The following is a 19,312-nucleotide window of genomic DNA, read 5'->3' as shown; positions in this document are numbered from 1 at the left end:
ATAAAGAGCTGATCCAATGAGGTGTGGTGGTAGACCCATGGATCCTAACAGTGTATAAAGAGCTGATCCAATGAGGTGAGGTGGTAGACCCATAGATCCTAACAGTATATAAAGAGCTGATCCAATGAGGTGTGGTGGTAGACCCATAGATCCTAACAGTGTATAAAGTGCTGATCCAATGAGGTGTGGTGGTAGACCCATGGATCCTAACAGTATATAAAGAGCTGATCCAATGAGGTGTGGTGGTAGACCCATAGATCCTAACAGTGTATAAAGTGCTGATCCAATGAGGTGTGGTGGTAGACCCATGGATCCTAACAGTATATAAAGAGCTGATCCAATGAGGTGTGGTGGTAGACCCATAGATCCTAACAGTATATAAAGAGCTGATCCAATGAGGTGAGGTAGTAGACCCATAGATCCTAACAGTATATAAAGAGCTGATCCAATGAGGTGTGGTGGTAGACCCATGGATCCTAACAGTATATAAAGAGCTGATCCAATGAGGTGTGGTGGTAGACCCATGGATCCTAACAGTATATAAAGAGCTGATCCAATGAGGTGTGGTGGTAGACCCATGGATCCTAACAGTATATAAAGAGCTGATCCAATGAGGTGTGGTGGTAGACCCATGGATCCTAACAGTATATAAAGAGCTGATCCAATGAGGTGTGGTGGTAGACCCATGGATCCTAACAGTATATAAAGAGCTGATCCAATGAGGTGGTAGACCCATGGATCCTAACAGTATATAAAGAGCTGATCCAATGAGGTGTGGTGGTAGACCCATGGATCCTAACAGTATATAAAGAGCTGATCCAATGAGGTGTGGTGGTAGACCCATGGATCCTAACAGTGTATAAAGTGCTGATCCAATGAGGTGGTAGACCCATGGATCCTAACAGTGTATAAAGTGCTGATCCAATGAGGTGAGGTGGTAGACCCATGGATCCTAACAGTATATAAAGAGCTGATCCAATGAGGTGTGGTGGTAGACCCATGGATCCTAACAGTATATAAAGAGCTGATCCAATGAGGTGAGGTGGTAGACCCATGGATCCTAACAGTATATAAAGAGCTGATCCAATGAGGTGAGGTGGTAGACCCATGGATCCTAACAGTATATAAAGAGCTGATCCAATGAGGTGTGGTGGTAGACCCATAGATCCTAACAGTGTATAAAGTGCTGATCCAATGAGGTGTGGTGGTAGACCCATGGATCCTAACAGTATATAAAGAGCTGATCCAATGAGGTGTGGTGGTAGACCCATGGATCCTAACAGTATATAAAGAGCTGATCCAATGAGGTGTGGTGGTAGACCCATGGATCCTAACAGTGTATAAAGTGCTGATCCAATGAGGTGGTAGACCCATGGATCCTAACAGTGTATAAAGTGCTGATCCAATGAGGTGAGGTGGTAGACCCATGGATCCTAACAGTATATAAAGAGCTGATCCAATGAGGTGTGGTGGTAGACCCATGGATCCTAACAGTATATAAAGAGCTGATCCAATGAGGTGAGGTGGTAGACCCATGGATCCTAACAGTATATAAAGAGCTGATCCAATGAGGTGAGGTGGTAGACCCATGGATCCTAACAGTATATAAAGAGCTGATCCAATGAGGTGTGGTGGTAGACCCATAGATCCTAACAGTGTATAAAGTGCTGATCCAATGAGGTGTGGTGGTAGACCCATGGATCCTAACAGTATATAAAGAGCTGATCCAATGAGGTGTGGTGGTAGACCCATAGATCCTAACAGTGTATAAAGTGCTGATCCAATGAGGTGGTAGACCCATGGATCCTAACAGTGTATAAAGTGCTGATCCAATGAGGTGTGGTGGTAGACCCATGGATCCTAACAGTGTATAAAGTGCTGATCCAATGAGGTGAGGTGGTAGACCCATGGATCCTAACAGTATATAAAGAGCTGATCCAATGAGGTGTGGTGGTAGACCCATAGATCCTAACAGTGTATAAAGTGCTGATCCAATGAGGTGGTAGACCCATGGATCCTAACAGTGTATAAAGTGCTGATCCAATGAGGTGTGGTGGTAGACCCATGGATCCTAACAGTGTATAAAGTGCTGATCCAATGAGGTGAGGTGGTAGACCCATGGATCCTAACAGTGTATAAAGTGCTGATCCAATGAGGTGTGGTGGTAGACCCATGGATCCTAACAGTGGATAAAGTGCTGATCCAATGAGGTGAGGTGGTAGACCCATGGATCCTAACAGTGGATAAAGTGCTGATCCAATGAGGTGGTAGACCCATGGATCCTAACAGTGTATAAAGTGCTGATCCAACGAGGTGAGGTGGTAGACCCATGGATCCTAACAGTGTATAAAGTGCTGATCCAATGAGGTGTGATGGTAGACCCATGGATCCTAACAGTGTATAAAGTGCTGATCCAATGAGGTGTGGTGGTAGACCCATGGATCCTAACAGTGTATAAAGTGCTGATCCAATGAGGTGAGGTGGTAGACCCATGGATCCTAACAGTGTACAAAGTGCTGATCCAATGAGGTTGTAGACATCAAATCAAATCAAATCAAATTTATTTATATAGCCCTTCGTACATCAGCTGATATCTCAAAGTGCTGTACAGAAACCCAGCCTAAAACCCCAAACCGCAAACAATGCAGGTGTAAAAGCACGGTGGCTAGGAAAAACTCCCTAGAAAGGCCAAAACCTAGGAAGAAACCTAGAGAGGAACCAGGCTATGTGGGGTGGCCAGTCCTCTTCTGGCTGTGCCGGGTAGAGATTATAACAGAACATGACCAAGATGTTCAAATGTTCATAAATGACCAGCATGGTCGAATAATAATAAGGCAGAACAGTTGAAACTGGAGCAGCAGCACAGTCAGGTGGACTGGGGACAGCAAGGAGTCATCATGTCAGGTAGTCCTGGGGCACGGTCCAAGGGCTCAGGTCCTCCGAGAGAGAGAAAGAAAGAGAGAATTAGAGAGAGCATATGTGGGGTGGCCAGTCCTCTTCTGGCTGTGCCGGGTGGAGATTACAACAGAACGTGGCCAAGATGTTCAAATGTTCATAAATGACCAGCATGGTTGAATAATAGTAAGGCAGAACAGTTGAAACTGGAGCAGCAGCATGGCCAGGTGGACTGGGGACAGCAAGGAGTCATCATGTCAGGTAGTCCTGGGACATGGTCCTAGGGCCCAGGCCAGTTGAAACTGGAGCAGCAGCATGGCCAGGTGGACTGGGGACAGCAAGGAGTCATCATGTCAGGTAGTCCTGGGGCATGGTCCTAGGGCTCAGGTCCTCCGAGAGAGAGAAAGAAAGAGAGAAGGAGAGAATTAGAGAACGCACACTTAGATTCACACAGGACACCGAATAGGACAGGAGAAGTACTCCAGATATAACAAACTGACCCTAGCCCCCCGACACATAAACTAATGCAGCATAAATACTGGAGGCTGAGACAGGAGGGGTCATCTTAGTTCCAACATCTTTTTAGCTGCTGTCCTGACAACATAAAAGGTATTTTCTGTAATGATAATGGTGAATGATCATTAAGTGATAACAGTTTGGGGGAACAATGTGTGATGACATCCATTACAGCAGATAAGACAGAGGGAACCTCTTTCCAAAACATGTCATGAAAAGCATGAAAAGATGAATGTCATGAAAAACATGGAAAGCGTGCCCAGAGTAAACTGCCTGCTACTCAGGACCAGATGCTAGGATATGGATATTAGTAGATTTCGATAGAAAACACTATGACGTTTCTAAAACGTTTTGAATGATGTCTGTGAGTATAACAAAACTCATATGGCAGGCAGAAACCTGAGAAAAAAATTCCCACCAGGAAGTGGGAAATCTGAGGTTTGTAGTTTTTCAAGTCTTATCCTATCGAATATACAGTGTCTGTGGGGTCATATTGCACTTCCTAAGGCTTCCACTAGATGTCAACAGTCTTTAGAACCTTGTTTGATGCTTCTTCTGTGAAGAATGTGGGAAGGAGAGCTCTTTGAGTCAGGTGTATGGCTGATGACGCGCTGATGATGCGCGTTCACGTGAGAGTGACCTGCTTTCCATTGCATTTCTGAAGACAAAGGAATTCTCCGGTTGGAACATTATTGAAGATTTATGATAAAAACATCCTAAAGATTGATTCTATACATCGTTTGACATGTTTCTACGAACTGTAATATGACTTATCTTCTGAAATTTCGCCTGGACCTGCCCGCATGTCGTGAGTTTGGATTTGTGAACTTGAACGCTAACAAAGGAGCTATTTGTACATAAATGATGGACTACATCGAACAAAACAAATATTTCTTGTGGAACTGGGATTCCTGGGAGTGCATTCTGATGAAGATCATCAAAGTTAAGTGAATATTTATAACGCTATTTCTGACTTCTGTTGACTCCAACATGGCGGATATCTGTATGGCTCTTGATTTGTTGTCTGAGCGCCGTACTCAGATTATTGTATGGTTTGCTTTTTCCGTAAATTTAAAACAAAAATCTGACCCACGGTTGCATTAGAGACAATTATTTCTCTAATTCTGTGCATAACACTTGTATCTTATATTAAAGTTTATGATGAATACTTCTGTAAATTGATGTGGCTCTCTGAAAAAAATCACTGAATGTTTTGGAAGCAAAACATTACTGAGCGTAAAGCCCCAATGTAAACTGAGATTTTTGAATATAAATATGCACCTTATCGAACAAAACATACATGTATTGTGTAACATGAAGTCCTATGAGTGTCATCTGATGAAGATCATCAAGGTTAGTGATTCATTTGATTTCTATTTCTGCTTTTTGTGACTCCTCTCTTTGGCTGGAAAAATGGCTGTGTTTTTTTGTGAGTAGGTGCGGACCTAACATAGTCGCATGGTGTGCTTTCGTCGTAAAGCCTTTTTGAAATCGGACACTGTGGTCGGATTAACAGCAAGTTTAGCTTTAAAATGGCGTATAATACTTGTATGTTTGAGGAATTTTAATTATGAGATTTCTGTTGTTTTGAATTTGGCGCCCTGCACTTTCACTGGATGTTGGTCAGGTGGGACGTTAGAGTCCCACGTACCCTAGAGAGGTAATCAAGTTGTTTTCCAGATCTGGCATCCGTCTCAGGTCCTTTCCATGACGATGTTAAATCTCTCTCTTAGCTAGCTCAACTCTGCACTTGCCTCTGCTAGTAATACACTGTGTTAACATTAGCCTAGACTGAACCACAGAAAATTACAGTTTTAAACAATTGTAAAAACATACTTCTTCCAGACAGAATAGTTCCTGTAGATTCAGACTCATCACCAATCTGTTGTTATGTTTTGTGGGTTTCATTACAGAATAGTTCCTGTAGATTCAGACTCATCACCAATCTGTTGTTATGTTTTGTGGGTTTCATTACAGAATAGTTCCTGTAGATTCAGACTCATCACCAATCTGTTGTTATGTTTAGTGGGTTTCATTACAGAATAGTTCCTGTAGATTCAGACTCATCACCAATCTGTTGTTATGTTTTGTTGGTTTCATTACAGAATAGTTCCTGTAGATTCAGACTCATCACCAATCTGTTGTTATGTTTTGTTGGTTTCATTACAGAATAGTTCCTGTAGATTCAGACTCATCACCAATCTGTTGTTATGTTTTGTTGGTTTCATAACCAGGTCTGTATAACAATTCAATAATGATGAGACGGGAGACAGGAATCAAAACCATTTATCTGGAACGTGAATCTCTCAGTTCAAAAGTAGGGCCATGATGCTCTGCAGCACAACCCCAATACACAGCAAATACATCAATAAGTAAGTGGAAACAAAACAAAACTTGTAGAGGAATTTCAATGTTCAGTTCTAGAAAGTAGGGCCATGGGACAGGGTCAGAAAGGTCAGTATGTTTGGTACCTGGTTACAGAGGTGACATAACAAGCATAAGGTCCATTATAACACAGTGAAGTAGAGGTGGGAGCTAAAAGCAGACATGGACAGTGAGACGATGTGAGGAGGTCAGGGGTCAAACACTAGATCAGGACAGGTAGAAATGGCAGGGCTGGAAATAGACAGACACATTCTGATCATGGCTCAGACCTGAACTGAGACACCCAATCAGAAGATGTCATAACAAAGTCCTGATCTGAGACACACAATCAGAAGATGTCATAACAAAGTCCTGGCCAGTAGGCTTTATGGGATTTCCTTTCATCAAAATCCAGAACATTTAAATGAGGCATCTGTCAATAAAAAGTTACTTTAGAGCTTTAGTGAAAGGATGGAATGACTTAGTGTTACTACCATTTAGTGAAAGGATGGAATGACTTAGTGTTACTACCATTTAGTGAAAGGATGGAATGACTTAGTGTTACTACCATTTAGTGAAAGGATGGAATGACTTAGTGTTACTACCATTTAGTGAAAGGATGGAACGACTTAGTGTTACTTCCATTTAGTGAAGGGATGGAATGACTTAGTGTTACTACCATTTAGTGAAAGGATGGGATGGAATGAAACATTTACAACTGCTCTTTTTAGTGAACAAAACAATAAACAAAACATGTAACAATTTCAAAGATTTTACTGAGTTACAGTTCATATAAGGCCACCAGTCAATTGAAATACTAAATTCATTAGGCCCTAATCTATGGATTACACATGACTGGGAACACAAATATATTTGTCAGATAACTTAATAAAACAGTAGGAGTGTGGATCAGAAAACCAGTCAGTAACTGGCGTGACCATTTGCCTCATGCAGCGCAACACATCTCCTTCACATAGAGTTGATCAGGCTGTTGATTGTGGCCTGTGGAATGTTGACCTCTTCCTGTGTGAAGTTGCTGGATCTTGGCGGGAATTGGAACACGCTGTCGTACACATCGATCCAGAACGGGTGACATGTCTGCTGAGTATGCAGACCATGGAAGAACTGTTTCCTGTGTGTATGTGTGTCCAGTGTGTGTGTCTAGTATGTGTGTGTCCTGTGTGTGTGTGTGTGTGTGTGTGTCCTGTGTGTGTGTGTGTGTGTGTGTGTCCAGCGTGTGTGCCAGGTTATTATTTGTGTTACCACGGGTATAATTTCAGGGACACTGAGGACTCTTCATGATAAACCCTAAACCCTGGATAGAGGGGCTCAGTGAATGTGGAGGTGAATGTGATCAGGTGGGTCAGTGTGTCAGAGGAGGCTCTATAGAAGGACAGAGTGCCGGCTGGCCAGTCCAGATACACTCCTACTCTGTGGGAACTGGAGGAGAGGACGTCTATGGTAGTGACATTATTATTGTGACAGGCAGTGTAACTGATGTCAGAGCAGATCAGACTCCAGGACTTGTCATTGAATCCAAAACAGCAGTCCTCACCCCCTCCTCTCCTGTTGATTCCTTTATATGTCACTCCTATATCAGCCCCTCCCCCATTCCACTCTACCTCCCAGTAACAGCGCCCAGTCAGACCCTCTCTACACAGCACCTGTTCATAGTACTCAAATCTCTCTGGGAGATCAGGATACGGCTGCTCCTCTCTCCTCCATGTCACCTTTCTGTTCTCCTCAGCCAGAGAGAGGCATCGGTTTACTGTGTTTAGGTCCAGTGTGAGATCACAGACATCTGATGGATGAAACCAGACACAATATTAGAAATCATCATCATTCACATTAGAATGTTAACTCACTTTTCACTAATTCATTTAATGTAGATGTTTCTAGGTATCAAAAGGAGAAGTTAAGGTAACTTGAGACTTGTTGAATGATCATATGTTATACTGTATGGTAATATAAAACACACTTATTCCCATTAATTACACAAACTCACACACACACCCTGAACACACACACACAAAGCAATTCTTCATAAACTTTGGTGTCCCTGATTTCTGCTTCTGTAGAACTACAGCTGATATTTAATATGACCAAGTCAGTAATGATGGTGGTCTTTGACTTTGACTTAACTTGAATTAAGACTTATTCTTAGTCATATTCTTCACAGCAGTCAACACTCACATTTTCTAATCCCAGGTTTCATTCTGTTCTCTCCACCATGTTCCACACTGTAGCGGTAAGCAGAAGAACAGACAGTCATTGAGGGATACACCTGAACACACGCGCACACACACACACACACACACACACACAAGATACACACACACACTCTGGTGACACACACACACTGGTGACACACTGGAGACACACACACACACAAACTGGTGACTCACACACACGCACAGGAAACGCACGCACAGGAAACACACACACACACAGACACTGGAGACACACACACACATACATACACACACACACACTGGAGAAACACACTGGTGACACAAACACACACTGGAGACACACCCACAGGAGTCACACACACGCACAAAGATGCTGGAGACACTAACACACACACACACTGGAGACGCACACACACACTGGCCACACACACACAAACACACTGGAGATACACACACACACACTCGAGACTGGAGACACACACACACTGGCACACACACACTGGCCACACACACACACACACACACACACACACACACACACAAACACACTGGAGACGCACACACACTCGAGACTGGAGACACACACACACTGGCCACACACACACACACACACACAAACACACTGGAGACACACACACACACACACAGTCAGCATATAACTTTGTCCAAGTGGTGGTCAGAATGTTTGTCTTAACCAGCCTGATAAGTCAAACATGTCTGATATGAACATTGACATAAACCCTCTACATACTTGAGTTTCTCCAGTCTGCAGTGTGGATCCTCCAGTCCAGCAGAGAGCAGTCTGACTCCCTTGTCTCCTGGGTGATTGTAGCTCAGGTCCAGCTCTCTCAGGTGTGAGGGGTTTGACCTCAGAGCTGAGACCAGAGAAGCACAGCCTTCCTCTGTGACTAGACAGCCTGACAGCCTGCAAAGAGTCAAATCATATTAAATCACACTGATATTCTTTGGTGGTGAAAATAGTGGCAGTATATTTTTTCAACATTTTCAGATACATCAGTGTCCTGAAACCTGCCATATCTATTCATACAATAGTGTATCATCATAAAAAATGACAAATTATCAAAGTATTGCCTGCAGATAGAAACATGTATAGTACAAATATTATAGTAGACTGACCAGACCAGTTTAAAAAGCAGAATCAGTCAGAAAACAGACAGTGAGGTATCAGATTTAGATTGTATTGAGTATACAGTCCACACCATTTCTATTTAGACAGTGAGGTATCAGATTTAGATTGTATTGAATATACAGTCCACACCATATCTATTTAGACAGTGAGGTATCAGATTTAGATTGTATTGAGTATACAGTCCACACCATATCTATTTTGACAGTGAAGCTAACATTTCAAATGTGGCTCTATGCTCCACCATTTTGGATTTGAGGTCAAATGTTTCATATGAGGTGACAGTTTATAATGTCATCTTTAATTTGAGGGTATTTTAAGACCCATTTAGTATTTGGTCGTAAACTCGTTGGTTGCATTTGCAGTTTGTTTTGGTTGTGTTTTTGGTTGTGTTTTGCCCAATAATAAAATGGTGGATGATGAGTGGAGTAACTTTTCTGTCTAAGAGAGTAGATAACATGTTTCTAAACAATAATAAATTAATCCTGATGATGTCATGATTAAGAAAAATCATGAATAATAATGAGTGAGAAAGTTACAGAGGCTACAACAAAACATGCTAACCTCTCACCATTACCAATAACAGAGGCTACAACAAAACATGCTAACCTCTCACCATTACCAATAACAGAGGCTACAACAAAACATGCTAATCTCTCACCATTACCAATAACAGAGGCTACAACAAAACATGCTAATCTCTCACCATTACCAATAACAGAGGCTACAACAAAACATGCTAACCTCTCACCATTACCAGTAACAGAGACTACAACAAAACATGCTAACCTCTCACCATTACCAATAACAGAGGCTACAACAAAGCATGCTAACCTCTCACCATTACCAATAACAGAGGCTACAACAAAACATGCTAACCTCTCACCATTACCAATAACAGAGGCTACAACAAAACATGCTAACCTCTCACCATTACCAATAACAGAGGCTACAACAAAACATGCTAACCTCTCACCATTACCAATAACAGAGGATACAACAAAACATGCTAACCTCTCACCATTACCAATAACAGAGGCTACAACAAAACATGCTAACCTCTCACCATTACCAATAACAGAGGCTACAACAAAACATGGTAACCTCTCACCATTACCAATAACAGAGACTACAACAAAACATGCTAACCTCTCACCATTACCAATAACAGAGGCTACAACAAAACATACTAACCTCTCACCATTACCAATAACAGAGGCTACAACAAAACATGCTAACCTCTCACCATTACCAATAACAGAGGCTACAACAAAACATACTAACCTCTCACCATTACCAATAACAGAGGCTACAACAAAACATGCTAACCTCTCACCATTACCAATAACAGAGACTACAACAAAACATGCTAACCTCTCACCATTACCAATAACAGAGGCTACAACAAAACATACTAACCTCTCACCATTACCAATAACAGAGGCTACAACAAAACATGCTAACCTCTCACCATTACCAATAACAGAGACTACAACAAAACATGCTAACCTCTCACCATTACCAATAACAGAGGCTACAACAAAACATACTAACCTCTCACCATTACCAATAACAGAGGCTACAACAAAACATGCTAACCTCTCACCATTCCCAATTACAGAGGCTACAACAAAACATGCTAACCTCTCACCATTACCAATAACAGAGACTACAACAAAACATGCTAATCTCTCACCATTACCAATAACAGAGGCTACAACAAAACATACTAACCTCTCACCATTACCAATAACAGAGGCTACAACAAAACATGCTAACCTCTCACCATTACCAATAACAGAGACTACAACAAAACATACTAACCTCTCACCATTACCAATAACAGAGGCTACAACAAAACATGCTAACCTCTCACCATTACCAATAACAGAGGCTACAACAAAACATACTAACCTCTCACCATGACCAATAACAGAGGCTACAACAAAACATACTAACCTCTCACCATGACCAATAACAGAGGCTACAACAAAACATGCTAACCTCTCACCATGACCAATAACAGAGGCTACAACAAAACATGCTAACCTCTCACCATTACCAATAACAGAGGCTACAACTAAACATGCTAACCTCTCACCATTACCAATAACAGAGGCAACAAAACATAACCTCTCACCATTACCAATAACAACTACAAAAAACATGCTAACCTCTCACCATTACAATAACAGAGGCTACATCATGCTAACCTCTCACCATCAACAAATAAAAGGTGACATTCTGTACTGTCTCCTAATATGAAACATTGTTTCTCAAATCCAAAATGCTGGAGAATAGCACCATATTTAAATCTGTAATCTTCACTGTCCAAACACATATGGTGTGGACTATGTGTGTCTGGTAAACACATGTGGATCTGGTGAACAGTTATCACTTGTTGACCAACTACAGGAATACTGACCTCAGAGTCTCCAGTTTACAGTGGGGATTCCCCAGTCCAGCAGAGAGCAGCTTCACTCCTGAATCCTTCAGGTCATTGTTACTCAGATCCAGCTCTCTCAGGTGTGAGGGGTTTGACTCCAGAGCTGAGACCAGAGAAACACAGCCTTCCTCTGTGACTCGACAGCCTGACAGCCTGCAAAGAGTCAAATCATATTAAAATCACACTGCTATTCTTTGGTGGTGAAAATCGTGGCAGTATCTTGTTTTTTAAATATTCAGATATAAAAAATATTCAGATATATCAGTGTCCTGAAACCTTCCATATCTATTTATACATGAATGGTTCATTATTAGAAATAACAAATGATCAAAGTATTGCCTGCAGATAGAAACATGTATAGTACAAATATTTGAGTAGACGGACCAGACCAGTTTAAAAAGAGGAATCAGTCAGAAGACAGACAGTGAGGTATCAGATTTAGATTGTATTGAGTATACAGTCCACACCATATCTATTTAGACAGTGAGGTATCAGATTTAGATTGTATTGAGTATACAGATCTTTTAGACAGTGAGGCATCAGATTTAGATTGTATTGAGTATACAGTCCACACCATATCTATTTAGACAGTGAGGTATCAGATTTAGATTGTATTGAGTATACAGTCCACACCATATCTATTTAGACAGTGAGGTATCAGATTTAGATTGTATTGAGTATACAGTCCACACCATATCTATTTAGACAGTTAAGCTAACATTTTAAATGTGTCTCTATACTCCAGCATTTTGGATTTCAGATCAAATATTTCATATGAGGTGACAGTATATAATGTCACCTTTTATTTGAGGATATTTTAATACATATCTGTTTCAACGTTTAGAAAAATTAAAGCATTTTATGTATCTAGTCCCCCCATTTGAAGAAGTCATAAGTATTCTGACACTTAAAGTGTACTAAATATGTCAAAAGTATATCTGGTCCCATATTCCTCGAACACAATGAGACATCAAGTCTGTGACGCCTTGACTGAGAAAGATCATGAATGAATCATGAATAATAATAAGTGAGAGAGTTACAGTTACAGAGACTACAACAAAACATGCTAACCTCTCACCATTACCAATAACAGAGGCTACAACAAAACATGCTAACCTCTCACCATTACCAATAACAGAGGCTACAACAAAACATGCTAACCTCTCACCATTACCAATAACAGAGGCTACAACAAAACATACTAACCTCTCACCATTACCAATAACAGAGGCTACAACAAAACATGCTAACCTCTCACCATTACCAATAACAGAGGCTACAACAAAACATGCTAACCTTTCACCATTACCAATAACAGAGACTACAACAAAACATGCTAACCTCTCACCATTACCAATAACAGAGGCTACAACAAAACATGCTAACCTCTCACCATTACCAATAACAGAGGCTACAACAAAACATACTAACCTCTCACCATTACCAATAACAGAGACTACAACAAAACATACTAACCTCTCACCATTAACCTCAAATAAAAGGTGACATTCTGTACTGTCACCTAATATGAAACATTGTTTCTCAAATCCAAAATGCTGGAGATTAGTGCAACATTTAAAACTGTAAGCTTCACTGTCCAAACACATATGGTGTGGACTATGTGTGTCTGGTAAACACATGTGGATCTGGTGAACAGTTATCACTTGTTGACCAACTACAGGAATACTGACCTCAGAGTCTCCAGTTTACAGTGGGGATTCCCCAGTCCAGCAGAGAGCAGCTTCACTCCTGAATCCTTCAGGTCATTGTTACTCAGATCCAGCTCTCTCAGGTGTGAGGGGTTTGACCTCAGAGCTGAGACCAGAGAAGCACAGCCTTCCTCTGTGACTAGACAGCCTGACAGCCTGCAAAGAGTCAAATCATATTAAAATCACACTGATATTCTTTGGTGGTGAAAATAGTGGCAGTATATTTTTTCAACATATTCAGGTATATCAGTGTCCTGATACCTTCCATATCTATTGATAAATGAATGTTTCATTATGTGAAATAACAAATGATCAAAGTATTGTCTGCAGATAGAAAAATATATAGTACAAATATTTGAGTAGACGGACCAGACCAGTTTAAAAAGCAGAATCAGTCAGAAGACAGACAGTGAGGAATCAGATTTAGATTGTATTGAGTATACAGTCCCCACAATATCTATTTAGACAGTGAGGTATCAGATTTAGGTTGTATTGAGTATACAGTCCACACCATATCTATTTAGACAGTGAGGTATCAGATTTAGATTGTATTGAGTATACAGTCCACACCATATCTATTTAGACAGTGAGGTATCAGATTTAGGTTGTATTGAGTATACAGTCCACACCATATCTATTTAGACAGTGAGGTATCAGATTTAGATTGTATTGAGTATACAGTCCACACCATATCTATTTTGACAGTGAAGCTAACATTTCAAATGTGGCTCTATACTTCAACATTTTGGATTTGAGGTCAAATGTTTCATATGAGGGGACAGTTAATAATGTCATCTTTAATTTGAGGGTATTTTAAGACACATTTAGTATTTGGTCGTAAACTCCGTGGTTGCATTTGCAGTTTGTGTTGGTTGTGTTTTGCCCAATAATAAAATGGTGGATGATGAGTGGAGTAACTTTTCTGTCTAAGAGAGTAGATAACATGTTTCTAAACAATAATAAATTAATCCTGATGATGTCATGATTAAGAAAAATCATGAAAGAATCATGAATAATAATGAGTGAGAAAGTTACAGAGGCTACAACAAAACATACTAACCTCTCACCATTACCAATAACAGAGGCTACAACAAAACATGCTAACCTCTCACCATTACCAATAACAGAGGCTACAACAAAACATACTAACCTCTCACCATTACCAATAACAGAGACTACAACAAAACATGCTAACCTCTCACCATTACCAATAACAGAGGCTACAACAAAACATGCTAACCTCTCACCATTACCAATAACAGAGGCTACAACAAAACATACTAACCTCTCACCATTACCAATAACAGAGGCTACAACAAAACATACTAACCTCTCACCATTACCAATAACAGAGGCTACAACAAAACATACTAACCTCTCACCATTACCAATAACAGAGGCTACAACAAAACATGCTAACCTCTCACCATTACCAATAACAGAGGCTACAACAAAACATACTAACCTCTCACCATTACCAATAACAGAGGCTACAACAAAACATGCTAACCTCTCACCATTACCAATAACAGAGGCTACAACAAAACATGCTAACCTCTCACCATTACCAATAACAGAGGCTACAACAAAACATACTAACCTCTCACCATTACCAATAACAGAGACTACAACAAAACATGCTAACCTCTCACCATTACCAATAACAGAGGATACCACAAAACATGCTAATCTCTCACCATTACCAATAACAGAGGCTACCAAAACATGCTAACCTCTCATTGACAAAACATGCTAACCTCTCACCATTACCAATAACAGAGGCTACAACAAAACATGCTAACCTCTCACCATTACCAATAACAGAGGCTACAACAAAACATGCTAACCTCTCACCATTACCAATAACAGAGGATATTACAAAACATGCTAACCTCTCACCATTACCAATAACAGAGGTTACAACAAAACATGCTAACCTCTCACCATTACCAATAACAGAGGATACCACAAAACATGCTAACCTCTCACCATTACCAATAACAGAGGATACCACAAAACATGCTAACCTCTCACCATTACCAATAACAGAGTCTACAACAAAACATGCTAACCTCTCACCATTACCAATAACAGAGGATACCACAAAACATGCTAACCTCTCACCATTACCAATAACAGAGGATACCACAAAACATGCTAACCTCTCACCATTACCAATAACAGAGGCTACAACAAAACATGCTAACCTCTCACCATTACCAATAACAGAGGATACCACAAAACATGCTAACCTCTCACCATGACCAATAACAGACTACAACAAAACATACTAACCTCTCACCATTACCAATAACAGAGGCTACAACAAAACATGCTAACCTCTCACCATTACCAATAACAGAGGCTACAACAAAACATGCTAACCTCTCACCATTACCAATAACAGAGGTTACAACAAAACATACTAACCTCTCACCATGACCAATAACAGAGGCTACAACAAAACATGCTAACCTCTCACCATTACCAATAACAGAGGCTACAACAAAACATGCTAACCTCTCACCATGACCAATAACAGAGGCTACAACAAAACATGCTAACCTCTCACCATCAACCTCAAATAAAAGGTGACATTCTGTACTGTCTCCTAATATGAAACATTGTATCTCAAATCCAAAATGCTGGAGCAAAGCACCAAATTTAAAACTGTAAGCCTCACTGTCCAAACACATGGTGTGGACTATCTGTGCCTGGTAAACACATGGTGTGGACTATCTGTGCCTGGTAAACACATGTGGATCTGGTGAACAGTTATCACTTGTTGACCAACTACAGGAATACTGACCTCAGAGTCTCCAGTTTACAGTGGGGATTCCCAGTCCAGCAGAGAGCAGCTTCACTCCTGAATCCTTCAGGTCATTGTTACTCAGGTCCAGCTCTCTCAGGTGTGAGGGGTTTGACCTCAGAGCTGAGACCAGAGAAGCACAGCCTTCCTCTGTGACTAGACAGCCTGACAGCCTGCAAAGAGTCAAATCATATTAAAATCACACTGCTATTCTTTGGTGGTGAAAATCGTGGCAGTATCTTGTTTTTAAATATTCAGATATAAAAATATTCAGATATATCAGTGTCCTGAAACCTTCCATATCTATTTATACATGAATGGTTCATTATTAGAAATAACAAATGATCAAAGTATTGCCTGCAGATAGAAACATGTATAGTACAAATATTTGAGTAGACTGACCAGACCAGTTTAAAAAGAGGAATCAGTCAGAAGACAGAAGTGAGGAATCAGATTTAGATTGTATTGAGTATACAGTCCACACCATATCTATTTAGACAGTGAGGTATCAGATTTAGATTGTATTGAGTATACAGTCCACACCATATCTATTTAGACAGTGAGGTATCAGATTTAGATTGTATTGAGTATACAGTCCACACCATATCTATTTAGACAGTGAAATATCTATTTAGACAGTGAAGCTAACATTTTAAATGTCTCTGTACTCCAGCATTTTGGATTTCAGATCAAATGTTTCATATGAGGTGACAGTTTATAATGTCACCTTTTATTTGAGGATATTTTAATACATATCTGTTTCAACGTTTAGAAAAATTTAAGCATTTTATGTATCTAGTCCCCCCATTTGAAGAAGTCATAACTATTCTGACACTTAAAGTGTATTACATTAGTCAAAAGTATATCTGGTCCCATATTCCTCGAACACAATGAGACGCCTTGACTGAGAAAGATCATGAAAGAATCATGAATAATAATGAGTGAGAAAGTTACAGAGACTACAACAAAACATGCTAACCTCTCACCATTACCAATAACAGACACTACAACAAAACATGCTAACCTCTCACCATTACCAATAACAGAGGCTACAACAAAACATGCTAACCTCTCACCATTACCAATAACAGAGGCTACAACAAAACATGCTAACCTCTCACCATTACCAATAACAGAGGCTACAACAAAACATGCTAACCTCTCACCATTACCAATAACAGAGGATACAACTAAACATGCTAACCTCTCACCATTACCAATAACAGAGACTACAACAAAACATGCTAACCTCTCACCATTACCAATAACAGAGACTACAACAAAACATGCTAACCTCTCACCATTACCAATAACAGAGGCTCCAACAAAACATGCTAACCTCTCACCATTACCAATAACAGAGACTACAACAACACATGCTAACCTCTCACCATTACCAATATCAGAGGGGGTCTGATCTTTGTGCCTCTGTAACTTTCTCATTCATCATCATTCAAGATTCATTCATGATTATTCATCATCATAGTAGCATCCACATGAATGTAGAAGTGTTCAGAAACATCTTCTATTCTTACTGACAATACAAGTGAGGTGACTCCAAAATGACAGGACATTATTCACCATTCAGTTTCTATCAGGAAAACATCTAAAACACAACCAAGACAAACTGCAAATTAATTCAACAAGTTAGTAGAATCACAAGCTTGATGTAATCACTGCAGGCTTGGAATATGGGACCAAATACTAAACGTATGACTACTTTAATACACTATAAGTGAATATAACCGAATAATTACGACTTTTCAAATGGGAGAACTACATACATAAAGTACTTTCATATCTGATAATACTGACCTCAGAGTCTCCAGTTTACAGTGGGGATTCCCAGTCCAGCAGAGAGCAGCTTCACTCCTGAATCCTTCAGGTCATTGTTACTCAGATCCAGCTCTCTCAGGTGTGAGGGGTTTGACTCCAGAGCTGAGACCAGAGAAGCACAGCCTTCCTCTGTGACTCCACAGCCTGACAGCCTGACAAAGAGATCATCATGACTTCACAAACACACTGTTAATTTAACACCAGTAGAATGTACATGTAGAAGGACAATTAAGCTTTAATTGTGATTGATATGTGAAATTAACAGAATATCCAGTTAGTTAACCACAACACCCTGTGGTGAAACGATTATTGCTGTGGAAGGTAATGAGCAACATATTGTGTCCAGTGTGTGTGTGTGTGTGTCCTGTTGGTGTCCTACGTGTGTCCAGTGTGTGTGTGTGTGTGTCCTGTTGGTGTCCTATGTATGTCCAGTGTGTGTGTGTGTGTGTGTGTGCGCGTGTCCTATGTATGTCCTGTGTGTGTGTGTGTGTGTGTCCTGTTGGTGTCCTATGTGTGTCCAGTGTGTGTGTCCTGTTGGTGTCCTATGTGTGAAAGGACACACACAATGGCCAAACACAATGGACAGATACAGGACACACACTGGACACACACTGGACACACACACACACACACACACACACACACAGTCAGCATATAACTTTGTCCAAGTAGTGGTCAGAATGTTTGTCTTAACCAGCCTGATAAGTCAAACATGTCTGATATGAACATTGACATAAACCCTCTACATACTTGAGTTTCTCCAGTCTGCAGTGTGGATCCTCCAGTCCAGCAGAGAGCAGTCTGACTCCTGAGTCTCCTGGGTGATTGTAGCTCAGGTCCAGCTCTCTCAGGTGTGAGGGGTTTGACCTCAGAGCTGAGACCAGAGAAGCACAGCCTTCCTCTGTGACTAGACAGCCTGACAGCCTGCAAAGAGTCAAATCATATTAAAACCACACTGCTATTCTTTGGTGGTGAAAATAGTGGAGGTATATTTTCCTCCATATTCATGTCAAACACTGATCTGTTTTACCTGTCCAGGGATATATACACCATAATTATTATTATTATATCCCTGCTGTATATATCCCTGGTATATATATCCCTGTGTTTCCTTGGTGTATATATCCCTGGTGTATATATCCCTGGTGTATATATCCCTGTGTTTCCTGGTGTATATATCCCTGGTGTATATATCCCCGTGTTTCCCTGGTGTATATATCCCTGTGTTTCCCTGGTGTATATATCCCTTTGTTTCCTGGTGTATATATCCCTGTGTATCCCTGGTGTATTTATCCCTGTGTATCTCTGGTGTACATATCCCTGTGTTTCCCTGGTGTATATATCCCTGTGTTTCCCTGGTGTATATATCCCTGTGTTTCCCTGGTGTATATCCCTGTG

General features: G+C 40.6%; 1 protein-coding gene across 1 annotated transcript; it reads right to left on the bottom strand.

Moving 5' to 3' along the window:
• Window positions 1-6,481: 6,481 nt before the first annotated feature.
• LOC135571041 (stonustoxin subunit beta-like) lies at window positions 6,482-13,421 on the bottom strand. Its single transcript, XM_065016853.1, has 5 exons — window positions 13,252-13,421; window positions 11,540-11,713; window positions 8,719-8,892; window positions 7,969-8,015; window positions 6,482-7,576 (listed from the first exon to the last, which is right to left on the bottom strand). Exons 4-5 carry the CDS (start codon window positions 7,988-7,990, stop codon window positions 7,035-7,037), a joined length of 564 nt encoding a protein of 187 aa, XP_064872925.1. The 5' UTR covers window positions 7,991-8,015; window positions 8,719-8,892; window positions 11,540-11,713; window positions 13,252-13,421; the 3' UTR covers window positions 6,482-7,034.
• Between the last annotated feature and the right edge of the window lie 5,891 nt (window positions 13,422-19,312).

The sequence above is a fragment of the Oncorhynchus nerka genome, unplaced genomic scaffold (assembly GCF_034236695.1).
Source record: "Oncorhynchus nerka isolate Pitt River unplaced genomic scaffold, Oner_Uvic_2.0 unplaced_scaffold_832, whole genome shotgun sequence".
NCBI lineage: Eukaryota > Metazoa > Chordata > Actinopteri > Salmoniformes > Salmonidae > Oncorhynchus > Oncorhynchus nerka.
The sequence above is the reverse complement of the archived record's forward strand: the minus strand, read 5'-3'. Positions and strand labels throughout refer to the sequence as shown.

Bases quoted from the DNA above. Each gene is read 5' to 3' on its own strand.
- LOC135571041 (XM_065016853.1), bottom strand. From the start codon at position 7,990: ATGAAACCTGGGATTAGAAAAT. The intron at 7,577-7,968 runs GTGAGTGTTGAC...TTCATCCATCAG, and splicing joins GAAACCTGGGATTAGAAAAT to ATGTCTGTGATCTCACACTG.